General features: G+C 33.1%; 2 protein-coding genes and 1 long non-coding RNA gene across 3 annotated transcripts; 1 reads left to right on the forward strand and 2 right to left on the reverse strand.

Annotated features, from left to right (window-relative positions):
* Positions 1 to 1238, reverse strand: LOC110671240 (non-specific lipid transfer protein GPI-anchored 6). The gene is made up of 3 exons (XM_021833651.2): positions 535 to 1238; positions 330 to 422; positions 1 to 253 (listed from the first exon to the last, which is right to left on the reverse strand). The coding sequence occupies exons 1-3, from the start codon at positions 860 to 862 to the stop codon at positions 123 to 125; spliced, it is 552 nt and encodes a 183-aa protein (XP_021689343.1). The 5' UTR covers positions 863 to 1238; the 3' UTR covers positions 1 to 122.
* Positions 1239 to 5835: 4597 nt separating this feature from the next.
* LOC110671224 (branchpoint-bridging protein) lies at positions 5836 to 12070 on the forward strand. The gene is made up of 9 exons (XM_058136067.1): positions 5836 to 6217; positions 7005 to 7340; positions 7676 to 7798; positions 7903 to 7933; positions 8584 to 8666; positions 9222 to 9299; positions 9417 to 9470; positions 9680 to 9814; positions 10002 to 12070. The coding sequence occupies exons 2-9, from the start codon at positions 7032 to 7034 to the stop codon at positions 11712 to 11714; spliced, it is 2526 nt and encodes an 841-aa protein (XP_057992050.1). The 5' UTR covers positions 5836 to 6217; positions 7005 to 7031; the 3' UTR covers positions 11715 to 12070.
* Positions 12071 to 12399: 329 nt separating this feature from the next.
* LOC110671225 (uncharacterized) lies at positions 12400 to 13214 on the reverse strand. The gene is made up of 2 exons (XR_002498062.2): positions 12791 to 13214; positions 12400 to 12664 (listed from the first exon to the last, which is right to left on the reverse strand). It is a non-coding gene; the product is annotated as an uncharacterized LOC110671225 (long non-coding RNA).
* Between the last annotated feature and the right edge of the window lie 385 nt (positions 13215 to 13599).

Raw genomic sequence — 13599 nt, forward strand, 5'->3', positions numbered from 1 at the left:
TCACACAGAACAACCTAGAAGGAAAGGAACAGATTAGAGGATAAAAATAGTACTAACAGATTAAAAGCTACAAATTCTGTAAAACATAAGCATAGATAATCTCACTTCTATTCATCATATCATCAGATGCCAAAAGCTGTCAAAGCCCATAGCAAAACCCCACAAATCATCTCAACTCCAACCCATCTAGATCTCTTTCCCATTCCTCTACCGCTTTTCTCCTCTGCACTTGATCCACTTCCAGTAGAATTCCCTTGAATGGAAACATATTAATGAATCAGCTACATGGCTTATTTATATATAAGGACTAAATTATCTAAAATTCTTACCACTTGCAACAGTACTGTTGCTTCCTTTGGTGATGTTGGCAAATCCTGCAAATATCTTGGCATCTGGCGAGTTTGGAGACAAGTGCAGAATATCTGCAGCATCCATACCCCAGAGATGGCAATAGTCAGCCAAATAATTCAAACAAGAGACGGAGATGACTCGCGATTAGATCTAAGATGGTTTTAATGATGGAGATGGACTTACCGATGCATTGTGTGACATTAGCAGGGGCGTTACAGGCACTAGGAAGAGTAGCAGCAAGAGTAGCATTGATTTTGACACCAATAGTTGGATCATCACGATCTTTAATTAGAAGACAAAGGCATTTTCTGCTTTTCTCTAGCACTTGCTTAAGCCCAGCGCAGCAATCCAAGGTTGGAGCTTTAGCAGTTCCACCAACATAAGGAAGACAAGTCGACAGACCCACAAGTTGGCTTGCACATTCTGTTTTATCTTGCTGTGTGTCTGAGACTGCAAATCCAAGTAGCAAAAACCCAAACCCAATTGCCACAGCCAAATTTCTTGAACCCATTTTAGTTGAGAAGTGAGAAAGATAGAGAGAAATGAAGAAATTGTACACAAAGCAAGACACCCACTAGGGTTTTATGCTTCTGCTTGTGGTTCAGTTTGATTTTAGAGAGTGAGCAGAGGACACACAAGGGAGGGAATTATTGCCTACTCTGATGAGAAGGTTTTAAATTCTGAGAGTCAGAGTGAAGTGTAAACCCTTAAATTTATTTTATGGTGTGATAAAAAATTCATAAAGGTGAGAGGAAAGGTGTGGGGGACATAATAATAATAACAATTAATTATAGATAAGTTAGTGTAGAGTGAGCCTTGAGACTTCACATGTCAAGAAGAGAAGCTGATTGTTTGTAAGTTTGTCTTCAAGTGGGACAAGAAACTTTTGTTAGTGTGCAGCGCCAATTCCGTCCGGAATAAATACATGTTGGTGGAGGTTGGAAAGTTGGTGCAAGTCTTTCTTTCCTGCCATTTTTCTCTTTATCTGAAATTTTTTAAAAAAATTTCCATCATTCATTTAATCATCATGTCTTGGATTTATGAAACGCAAATACAGATTAAAATATAATATCTTTAATTACAGTAATATAGTTGTACATTTATTCATTTAGAGATACTATCCTAATGATAATTATGCATTCTTCTGAAACTTAGTTAAAGGAATTAACTGATGGAGCACTGCTATATAACGCAAAAAAATTCAATAAAAAAATTCTTTGATTAATTTACTAGGAAAAAGGAAAGGCTCAGATAACTTTTTAAAATCTTTTGTGTATTTCATATGAGCTTAATTAATAATTTTAAAAAAATAATATTAAGCGCATCAAATAGACGTGTCTTATTATAATGATAGAGAATATAAATTAATGATAATATATATATACCTAATATATTTTATAATTTATTTATTGATTATGAATAAAGAATAATAATAAAAATAGATTTAAATTTAATTTTTCAATGAATCTTAAACATGAAAATATTAATAAACGAGTAAATAAATTTATTACTGTTTTAAAAAACAAAATGACCAATAATTTAAGATAAATTAAAAAAAAATAAAATAAATTTACCTTTATGGAAAGCAATAAAATAATCTAAAAATAGAGTGAAATATGAGGATGCCTGTCCGGATTTTGCAAGAGCTATTTAATATCTTAACAATCAGAAATAACAGGAACTCTTGTCCTACGTGTCCATGGCTTATTATTCCTATTATGAATCCGTGATTTAAATCCGTGACTAATTTTTCTTAAGGAGATCCGTGATTAATTAATTAAAATATACATTCAAACAATTAATTATTAACGCAATAAGTGTCCTAATTAATTTTAATTAGGATTTTAATTAAAACCTCATAACTTTTGAAATTACTTTAATACCACCAAACTTAAATTCATTGGTTTATCTTTAGTTTTACTTATTAATGTTCTGGTAAGTTTGTTAAAAAGCTACTCTCAGAATAGTTAAAGAGAGAAACAAAATGCACAGTTGGGGGAGTTAATTAAATTAATTTACTTTATAATTTAATTAATTTACTTTTTATATTTTATGTTTAATTAAAAAATTTCTGACGAGAAGATAAATAAATTGACCCTTTGTCCAATTTTTTTCAGTAAGATATTACGTGGCCTTTGAAAGCAAAGGCCAATCACTCTCAAATTAATAACCACATGAAATATCAAATTCCAACCCTTTATTTTTTTTTTTTCTATGGATAACGCGGCAAGGGTCAAATCTGGACTCTATAATTGCACAAGTGGAAGGTTGCAAATTATCCAGGTTCTTGAACGTTAAAAATCGTATAATTAAATTTGTGATAAAATTTACTTTACAAATAAAAATAAAACAATATAAATAAAAAATTATAATATTTTATTTTCCTTTTAAATATAAAAATACACACTTAATATTTAAGAACATTACATACAACTCCATAAAATTATAAAAATTTTATCAAATTATATTAAATTATACGAGCTTATGCATATATACTTATATTCACTCAATTTATAGCAAAATAAGAACAATTTATAAATCCATGAAATGGTTGAATGAAAATAAAAGTCTTTCACCTTTTTAGAAACTTCAATGCATGTGCATTTATTTGAGACTTTTTTCTAATTCAACAAGCTCTTCTGTTTTCTACCTTAATTTGCTACTAAATTAGTCTCTAGTCAGTTCAGTAACAAAATGGCAAATTCTTTTCTTGGAAATGAAATTCAAGTACCAAAATTTTGTAAAAGAAGATTGAAACTTCAAAAAAGGTGATGAAAAGAATTTGTCTTGCAATTGCACATCTAGTATTAATTATGCACGTCCATACTTTTAATTTCCCTGTCTGCCTCTCAACCCATCCAAGCTGGCCTCAGGCCTACCATGTCAACGGATACATTCATCTAAGTCTAGGCTGGCTTGTAATGGGTCACGTACGTTTAAATGTTTTTGGGATGCCCACTTGTTCTACCAATAAGTTTTCTAAAATTAATGACAAAGTGGACATTCAATGAATTTTAATTTCAAGCTATTTCTCATATTTTCGAAATTATTTTGTCAGTTGCAGATGGAGGACCCCACCAACTTCGTTCATTTATATATATATTTTTAATATATATGTAATATTTAATTAATGAGGTAGACAAAAAAATTAGGGATAAGTTTAGCGCCTTCAATTATTTTTTAAAATTTTTAATAGATATATTAAAATTTAATTTTTTAATTAATTAATTTTTCAAATTTTTTATTGGTCTATCTATCTATTTATAAAATAAAATTTAAACATGTCTAATTAATTTTATTTTTCAATAATTGCTCCCTTAAATTTTCTATTGAGCCATAATAATTTATAATTTATATATTATGATTTAAGTGGAAATTTTAAAATTAATTGATTGTGTTAAGTAAGTATAAAAGGTTAATAATTTTTTAAACTTTTATATTTATAAATTAAAAATTGATTAGTAGTTATTAAAAATTAAATTCAAACTGCTTTAATAATTTACTATATAATTTTTTTTATCCTCCCTCTCATTTAACTTTCTATCATATATTTTATTCAAATTGAAAAACTATTTTACTTATATAAATTAAATTAGTAGTTTCAATTTTTATACATATTTTAAATGGATCAATTTAAACACATTTAAATGGATCAATTTTTAATTAATATGTTTATTTTATTTTTTAGTTCTTTTTTATTTTAAATGGATCAATTTAAACCCAATAACTTCCCTTCTTGTTTTCGACCTTTCTTGACAGTCACCAAGCTAGAATTTTAGTTTAGGGACTCAATTAAAATGTATAATTTATTAATAAATTATTTATTTAAGTATTAATTAAAATAAATAATTAATTAATGATGATAATTATTTCATAATTATAAAATAAAAAATATTTAATAAATATAATAATAAAAATAAATTCTTTAATTATTTTTAAAAAAAAGTTAATTTGCTAAAAATTAAATAGAATTGCTATTAGTTAAAAAATATAATGAATCATTAATATTATGAATTACTAAAGCTAAAATATATTGATATTCTAATATTAAAAAATTTATTCAATTTATCATAAATCTATTTTTTTTAATTATAAAAAAGAAATTCAGTTAAAATTATAGATTAAATAAATAAATAACATGATTTAAGTTCTAATATTATGAAAGAATTTTTTTTTTTCTAACTTGAGTATATGAAGACATTTTAACAAAAAAAAAATTCACAATAGTAATGAGATTACAAGAAGAAAGTTATTAATATTTTAAATTGATGAAAAAAATATGAGAGAATTAAGTTAGACTTTTCTTTAATGATATTATCTAATAGTTTAAATTTTAAAGAATAAAAATCGATGATTGTGAATTTATTAGATGAGAAAATAATAAAATAAAATTAATAAAAAATATAGGACCAAGAGATAATAACGATTTCAATTTTTTTTAGTACGATAATTTATATTTCATTACATTGTTTTTTTAATAAAGAATTTAATTTTTTTATATAAAATTACTATTAAAATTATTTAAAGTATTAAAACCCTGAAAATTTCATATTCATTAAAATTTAATATAAAAATAAAAACTTTAAAAATTACCATTAAATTCTTAAAAATTTTCAAAATTTTAGGGATAGCTTGGTCATGTTTCCTTAGAAGGAATAATAATAATCCAATGCTAGTTTGTTTAAGATGGAACAAAATATCAGACGCGCAACAACCTTTTCATTTGTAGAGGAGGTGACTCTCCTTGCTTCACATCTTTTCACTACGGAGAGTTGCCTCTTGTCATTCAAAGTTTGTTTATTGGTAAAACTTCCGATAATTTATTTATTAAAAAAATAAATTATAAATTAAAAACATAAATTTTAAACATAATTTTAATAATTTTTTTATAAAATTATAATATTTAAATATATATATAATAAATTATTTTTTAATTAAAAATAATAATATATTATTAAATAAGACAGATTATGAAAACTTGAAAAGGGGATAAAAATCTATATTCCTACTGTGCACAATGTCAAATTTGGGATTAAATAAAAAAAAATTGATCGAGTATAAAATCGATTAGATTGGGTTCGAGAATAATTATCATCTAGAAAAGATTGTTTTTATTATCAGAAAAACAACAAAGAAAGGGATAAAAAGAAATGAAAAAAGAATATGATCCTTTATTTGACTCATTCATATATATTCATATGTTAATAGAAAATTTTACTTAAATTGAATAGAAAATTAAATAATAGATTTAATACTATAATATAAAAATTGAATAATAATTTATTCTAAAAAAAATTACATTATTTAACTCTTTCCGTACAATAACTAAACCTAGGTTTTTAAACTCTATTTGAGCATATAACTTGTTAAGATAAAAGGTTACAGATTACATGTTAATCAAAAACCCTAGGCTGAGCCAAAATTAAATAGTATTAGTGATTCATCCCCCAATTCCTGAGCCCCGCAAGAAAGATAACGAGTGAGCGTGCTGCTGGAAAGGTTTTCGGCCGATGAATCAATGAGGGATGATTGTTTGGGCTTATTAGATAATCTTACGATATTATTTCAATTTTGGGCTTCTATAATTGCCTTCCCATGGGAAAATATGTTGGAAATGCTGAGTCTGCTTGAACCGATCCAAATTTATTGGGTCTGAGTTTGGTTTTTCTGCCTGACTTTAGGTTTGTTTGGCGGTCGGCCCAACCTAGGTTTTGGGAAATTACTGGTTAAACGGCCCCGTGTCGTAGCTCGGTCCTTTATCGCCGAAAAAGCGCCAGTTGCTGAAGCCTTTTGTTTGCTGTGCTCAACACTGATCCTTATATCAAATCCTCCTCTGCTGTTACTTCTTTCACCTGAAAAGCCCTAGGTACTCTCACCTCTCTCTCATAATTTTTGTTGCTAAGATTAGGGCTAGATATTGATCGAATTTGTTTTCTATACTATTTTTTTTGCTCCCAGAAAATTATCTAACCAAACAGCTGCAACAAAGTGAAGAAAAGTGTGATTTTTTTTTTGTCGTGCTCATAATTCTTTGCAGCAAAACAGTGGAACGATTTTTTTTTTTCTGTTGGAAAGAATTTTGCGCAATAGTTGATTGTAATGTGCATTTTCATTTGTTTTTGTTGTTTCGTTATGTCATATTTTTGATCTCTATGCTTGCTGTTTATCTGATTTGTTTTGTTGAAACTGAGGGGAATTAGGGTGGAAGGAAGTGGAAAGCTGATGTTGAATTGACAACATGGACAGAGTGGGAAATGGATGATTTTCAGGTGGGAGGGGAGGGTTGGACTGTGCAGAGATGTTGGATTTCTTTGAAGTTGGAGGAGGAGAAAGAGAAAGGGAAGGAGTGGGAGAACTGGAGGAAGATGGAGTGGAATAAGAAAAGGATGGGGGAACAAATATAATCAATTCCATGAAATTAATGACATAGAAGTGCAAATTAATTTTTGGGAGGTTTTAAACACGTGAAGTATGGATGTGTAAATGAATTCCTTATAATTTTGCAGAATTCATTTGTTTCCAAACAAGCTCATAGGATTTTGTTTTTGCCTTGTTATGATCAGTTTTGCCAATTTATATGGAAAGTGGTGAGTTTCAGAGACTAAGCCTTAACTATTGCTAAATTTATATGTTTGTGTGCTTACTTTGTTTAGGTGCAGTACAAGGGTGACTACAGAAAAATGAGTACTGAGGTTGACCAGACATCTGCAGTTGAAACCCACAAGACTAAGATGTCTTCGACAAATTCCTCATCTGGTGCATCAACTACTGGTCTGAAGGTCTCTATATTTGCTGCAAAGTCTGGATTTGTCATACCAAAAAACAAACTTTCAGGTTCATTGGTTCCAATCTTCAGAGGAGGTAAAAAGTCAGGAGGCAATGATGCAGCTAATGAAGACAGTAACAACCAGGGGCTGAGGAAAACAAAATGGGGCCCCGATCCAAACCAGGATGCCGCAGTTAGAAAGGGAAGAGCCTTAGCTTATCAGGTAAATTAGGGTTCCCTTGCGAGTAATGCATCATCTTAATATTCTTTATCATAGCTACTAATTTTCTTTATACAGAAATGCATACACATCTTAACTTCAATCTCAAACTTTCAATTTTGAAATGTAAATTTCTTTTATTTAAATTATTTCAATTTAAAATGGGGTTGGAGGCATTTATAGCCCTGGTTTGTGGGAGGAATATATTGCTCAGTTGGAAGCAATTGAAGATTGCCTTTTCCCATTGGGTGCTAAAATGTCAGTGTCTTCCGTGTGAATGGCTCACATGGAAGCTTCCCGTTCCAGGTGCCACTAAGTGATATAGAAATTTTGGGCAGACTCGAGTGGATCAAATTACGCAACAGCTGGAGTTGGGAATTCTGGAATCTGGTGAAACTCAAGACTCACAAGCTGATCAGCATGCAGATCTCAAGTTGTCCAGTCCACCAATTGACATCAAGGTAAAGTTATGGTTGATTGTGCATACCTTTTTATTGAAGAGTACTTTCTACTTCCTCATTTGACATTTGTTCCTGAGCACTTACAATCGAATATGTTGGTGAAGGACTTGAAACTTGAAAGACGGGAGATTATAGGTATGCTTGATTTTTTTTTTTTTTCAATTTTACATTCTTTTGCTGTGATAACACTAGCTGTGCCCTAGTTTGACTTGATTTCTATTTGAGTGTTTAATTTTTTTTTTCAGTCAAGTGCTTAAATGGACAAACAATTTCTAATCAAGTGCATTTGGCTGATTTCTCTCACTAAAATGACTGCCTAGAATTTTCTTTTTTCTTTTTTTTTTTTTTTTTTGGGGGGGGGGGTGTTGGGGGGTTGGTGCGGGAGAGGAGAGGAATTGAAGCTGGGGGACAAGAACGGAGAGATTATGACAAAAATTTGTCTTTTTCCTCATCTCATGAGTAGCATTTGATTTTGCTCACTATTGGCCTTCTCTTTTTTAGTGCAGCATTTTATCTATAAATTATAGGCACCAGACTCTATTGCCAAAATCACCATTTCAGTGAGAGAAACCAGAGAAATGCACTTGATTATAAATTGTTAGCTCATTTAATCAGTACAACATAAAAATAAAATTTAAAAAAATAAAAAGAAGAAGAAGAACACTCAAATAAAAAGCAGATCAAAGTTCGAGTGCTGCTAGGCTTGCTGTACCCATTCCTGTGGTAGACTGGTAGTTGCTATATGTGGATCACTGTTTTTAAATTAATGTCTTTTTAATTTCCAGGTGAGATACTCAAACTGAATCCAAGTTACAAGGCACCACCTGATTACGAACCTTTGCTGAAAGAGGCCACAGTTCCCATTCCTGTAGGTTAAGTTTGGATGGCTTGATTTCTACCTCACCTTTTCTATATTTTGCAATTGCACTTATTACAGAAAAGACATTTATTTGCTTTAGAATAGGAGCAGTTACCATTGAATTAAGATCAAACTAAAGAATTTGGTTTTAGGACACCTGAACTGTGGTTTGTAGTTGAAGTTTTCTGTTAACTTTTATTCTCCATTGCGGATTTCTTTGATCTTTAGATACCTATTTGCTTTTAGTTTTTAGTGTCACGATCCTTGGAAATATGTGCCACAAATAAATCAGGCAATAGCCACTAAAAGCAAATTACTTAAATTTGGATTTGGTAAGCTTGAAAGCTTGATTGGGATGATTTGTGGTCATTGAATTCGGTAAACAGGCTAGAAATTATGAATCCACCATAAACACTTCCAAATGCAAGTAGCTGGTTGGGTTTTCAATATTCTGCTCGGTCTACTGCTACCTTTATGTATTAGTGTATATCCTAGCTATAACCTTTTGAACTTTAATTGCAATTAGACATTGTAGAATCATGATAAGCTATATTGACTCTGCAGGTCAAAGATCACCCCGGGTACAATTTTGTTGGTCTAATATTTGGGCCGGGAGGAGAGACTCACAAGCGATTGGAAAAGGTAAGTTTGGTTGGTGCCATCTTATGTTGCTGCTTGTAGGTAAACAAGGGATGGAGGGGTTTTATTTGTTGTTATGTGTGTTTGAATTATTTCTATTCATTTCTACTATTGGATCAGGAAACTGGAGCTAAAATACAAGCATTTGTTACCAAAGCTAATACAGGAAAGAAGGTAAGTCATATGCTTAGCATGATATTGCTCTCTTAAATATACTTGAACCTAAACATTTTTCTCTTCATCTTCCTCTTCTAATTCTTTTCTTTATCCATTTTACTTTCTCCCTCGAAATTTTGTCAGTGTGTTAACTGTGAAAACAATGATATTCTGCAAATGCTTCTAGACGTAATATGCTGCTCAAATGAATCTGTTTCTTTTCTTAGGTTGAAATTTCTCCATCTGATACGAATGACACCCATTTGGCTTACGAGGAGTTGAATGTTCATGTATCAGCTGACACATTTGAGAAAGTTGATGAAGCAGTTGCCCTAATTGAATTGCTAGTTACCTCAGTATCAGTGAGTTTGACTATTCTGAAGATCAACGATAGCTATATATTTATTGATGTTCATCTACATTTTACAGTTTAGCTGTGGTTACTTTATTTTTGGCTTTTGTCCCTCATAATTGGTTAGTTATCATTATTCTAAGCATTATGCCCTTTATCATTGCTTGATGTGATAATTGTTACATGCTTTTTTGTAGGGAAATTTAGCGACTGGGAAAAATGTGAATGTTCCAAATGAAAGTCAGGAGGTGTCTTCTCCTTTTATAGTCCGAAATGGTGAGCATGGAGTGATGCAATTAGCATTTGGAGCTGCACAAACTCCTCAACAAGGTCAGTTTCAAAACCAAGGACTATGTTTACCAGCAGTCTCAGCTCAAGCTACAATACATCCTCCTGGCTTCATTCCCTCTCAGAATTCTTCTGCACCAATTAATAACAACCTTATGCCCGTACACTCATCACCTTTGGCTCCTACTCCTGTGCCTTCATTGTTTGGGCCTCGACCAATTCCAGCATCTGGGTTCAATTCAAATTTTCAAAACACATCTCCTGTTCCTTCCAGGCCACAGCTGCCAATGCAGGTCTTATCACATCCATACCCACCAAGAAACTTTCCCATGCCAGCGCCTCAGCCTTCATCTGCTCACTCTAATGTTTTGGCTTCACTTTCATTCACTGGTAACCAAGCCCCACCAGCACTGCTATCTCCAGTTGCTAGACCATTAATGCCATCATTGCCCCGGCCTGTATCAAGTGTTACACTAGGACCACAATCTGACAGATCATTGACACCTGTGGGAAGCTCTTCTGGATGGCCTCTAGCTTCTGGTGCCATTCCAGCATCTTTAGGTCCTGGTAACATGGGGCAAATGGTTCCTCCTATGGGTTCTTTGCAGGGTCCTCGGCCTGTAGTTCCGCAACCAGGTTTTCTGCCATCTGCACCACCTTCAACTATGCCAGCAGCTAATATAGTTTCTCCTGTATCATTTCCATCTGCTCCTTCCGCAGTCAATGTTCTGATGAATCAAGCCAGTGGAGCCTCGAGTTTTCCTTCTGTTCCACCCCCTCAAGTGGGTTCTTCCTCTGCACCTGTACCTCATGCATTAATAACCCCTATGTCTGGAAGCATGCCAATTTCTTTGCCAATGACATCCGCATCACGACCAACTCTGCAGTCTGAAACTGCAGGATCCTTTTCTGGAAATGTATCAAATCCTACTCTCACGAGACCAACAGTAACTGCTCCAAAACTGCTGCATTCAGGTCCTGGTGATTTTACTTTTCAACCTCATCATCCACAGAATCCGGCTCCTCATTCAGTTCTCAGGCCAAGCAATCAGCCTATGACTCAGGATCCTCCACTTGCCAGACCATTGATGCAACCATCACCTCAAACACCATCTTTCAGGTTGGCTGCGCCCAATTCAATTCCTCCACCTGGTATGCATGTATTTCCAAGTTCACATATAAGCAATCAGATGGGTCAAACTCAGCCTCACATGTCCCCTATCCCTTTTGTTGGAAATTCTACTGGCTCCTCAGTTCCACCCAGAGTTCCAGCATTTTCAAATGCAAGTCCAACCATACCTCCAGCTCGAAACTTCAGTCCAGTTGCCCGACTGCCTGATTTGTCAGGCCCTTTTCCACCTAGGCCAGGGAATCCCCTTCAAGTTCGGCAAAGTTATCCAGGTCCTATAACTCCACAAGGCAATTTCATGGCATCAAATCAACAATCCAATAGAAATCTGTCTTTTGCATCTAGTCCTGGAGGGCAGCAAATTTATGATCCATTTTCGCCTACTTCTGTTCCTATTATGCCTCAACAGCAAGGAGGTAATCTGTTAAAGGGAAGAAAGCAGGAGGCTGATCCTGAATATGAAGATTTGATGGCCTCAGTTGGAGTAAAGTAACTGTTTAGAATGAATTGGTTACTTAAAGGTTTTTATGTGACAACTGTTTCTTGTTTCTCTCTGAAATGCAACTTTTTGTGAGAAAATAGTGAGTTGTGTTAAAATGATGGTCATATCGCACGTGTATAATTGTATAGCTATTATGCTGCTTAAGCCTGCTAAAATCAGGGAGTATCTGGAAATTTTCATCATTAGAGTTGATCTAGCAAATGAGTATTATTATTATTATTATTATTATTAAATTGAACTATAAACTGAGTCTCTCACTTTGATGAGAAGTTGATGATTGGCTGTAATTTTAAATTTGAATTTGGCCGATTGACATAATCAGAATAGTCGTTCAAATTTTTATTTTATTCTTTTTGCATCGGATAAGTATTTTGTTTTGTTTAGGTTTATGGAAAATTTTTTATAGCAGCGGCAGCATCTCTAAGTAGTTCTTGAATCACCTGGACTTTCTCACTCCTCCAAGCAGAATCTTCCTTTCTTCTTGCTTGATTTCACCCAACTATTGAAAAAAATTGGAGAAAAATGAATCATGCATTATTCAAAGATGTGGAACTTTGATTTATAGCAAGAAGTGATGCATTGTCTATCATTCAGCCCTCAAGTAACTTCATACTGAAGCAAAATTAAGCGGCTGAATCTCATTTAGACGCCATCAAAAGTTGTAAAGATTGGTACGAGAGAATAAAAGCAGAAGATTACATTTGCAATTTGTTGATTCCTATGTACAAATGGAGACAACAAGATTCTGAAGAATATTAAGTTGGGAGGGCCAGATCTAAGCACTCTCTCTAATTTCTCAGACTTGAAACTGTGAGAGGACCAGCAGGAAAATCAGTGATTTCCACAACCAGGTATGCGGTTGGGAGTTCATCAAACAGAGCCCTTACATTGTTGCAGCACACACTTTCACCATGAGCACCCTCTCTCCTAATTTGACAACTCTATGAACAGTAAAAGAAATCCCACAGAATGTCACTTCATGCATTGTTTCATATTACTGTATTTGCCAGTGTACTTAGAGGACAAAGGAATCAGAGTCCCATAGATTGTTTCTGAGGTCGTATTACCTTGTGGGAAGTGGCGTCGGTAAAGTGATCATCATCAGATAGTAATGATGCAATTGCTTTAAGAAGGCGTCTTCCTTCAGATTTGGAGGGCACCCTACAGTTCTTTTAAGGGTTCCCTTTGTTGTAGGATGCCATTTGCTCACCAATTTCCTTCTGTCAGCTGCCTCTTTTCTGCCGAAACATAAAATAAATTAGAATAATGGAATTATACCCTTTGAAAAAGAAATGAAAATATTGACAAATTCAGTGGATGACGGAAGATCCATAAAAAAGTGATCGTGTTTTCAAAGCCACTGATAAGGCCAGTGACTATTATCTACATTTTTAATATTTTTAATTAATATGTTTTTATCAACAGTAATTTCAGCAAAAACAAATCCAAATATTAATTTCAGCTATTTTGAATGAATTCTGTGAGGACCAGCTGGGCTTGTGCTTTATGGCTATTTCTTGCTGGATCATTTGAAAAGAGAGGAATCTTGCTGTGTTTGATCATATTGACCCGAATCAGTAGTAACTGCTAAGCGTATTTTCAATTCTTTTTTTGAGTTATCTAATTCAGTTACCTGGAAAGATCCTATTACTTCCTCCTTGCATGATTTTACCCGTAAGTTCAGTGTGGTCTCCTCCACCAGCTGGAACTCTTAAGTTGAATAGTGATGTGGCTTGGAGAGATGCTGCTTCTTGTGCAACCATTGCTGTTGTCCTTAGAAACCATGAAGGAAAACTTTTGGATGGACATGTGTGTCTTACTCAGGCTTCTTCTCCTCTTGCGAGTGAAGCAAAAGCTTTTCTTCAAGCTACACAGT

The sequence above is a fragment of the Hevea brasiliensis genome, chromosome 15 (genome assembly GCF_030052815.1).
Source record: "Hevea brasiliensis isolate MT/VB/25A 57/8 chromosome 15, ASM3005281v1, whole genome shotgun sequence".
In the NCBI taxonomy this organism is placed as follows: Eukaryota; Viridiplantae; Streptophyta; class Magnoliopsida; order Malpighiales; family Euphorbiaceae; genus Hevea; species Hevea brasiliensis.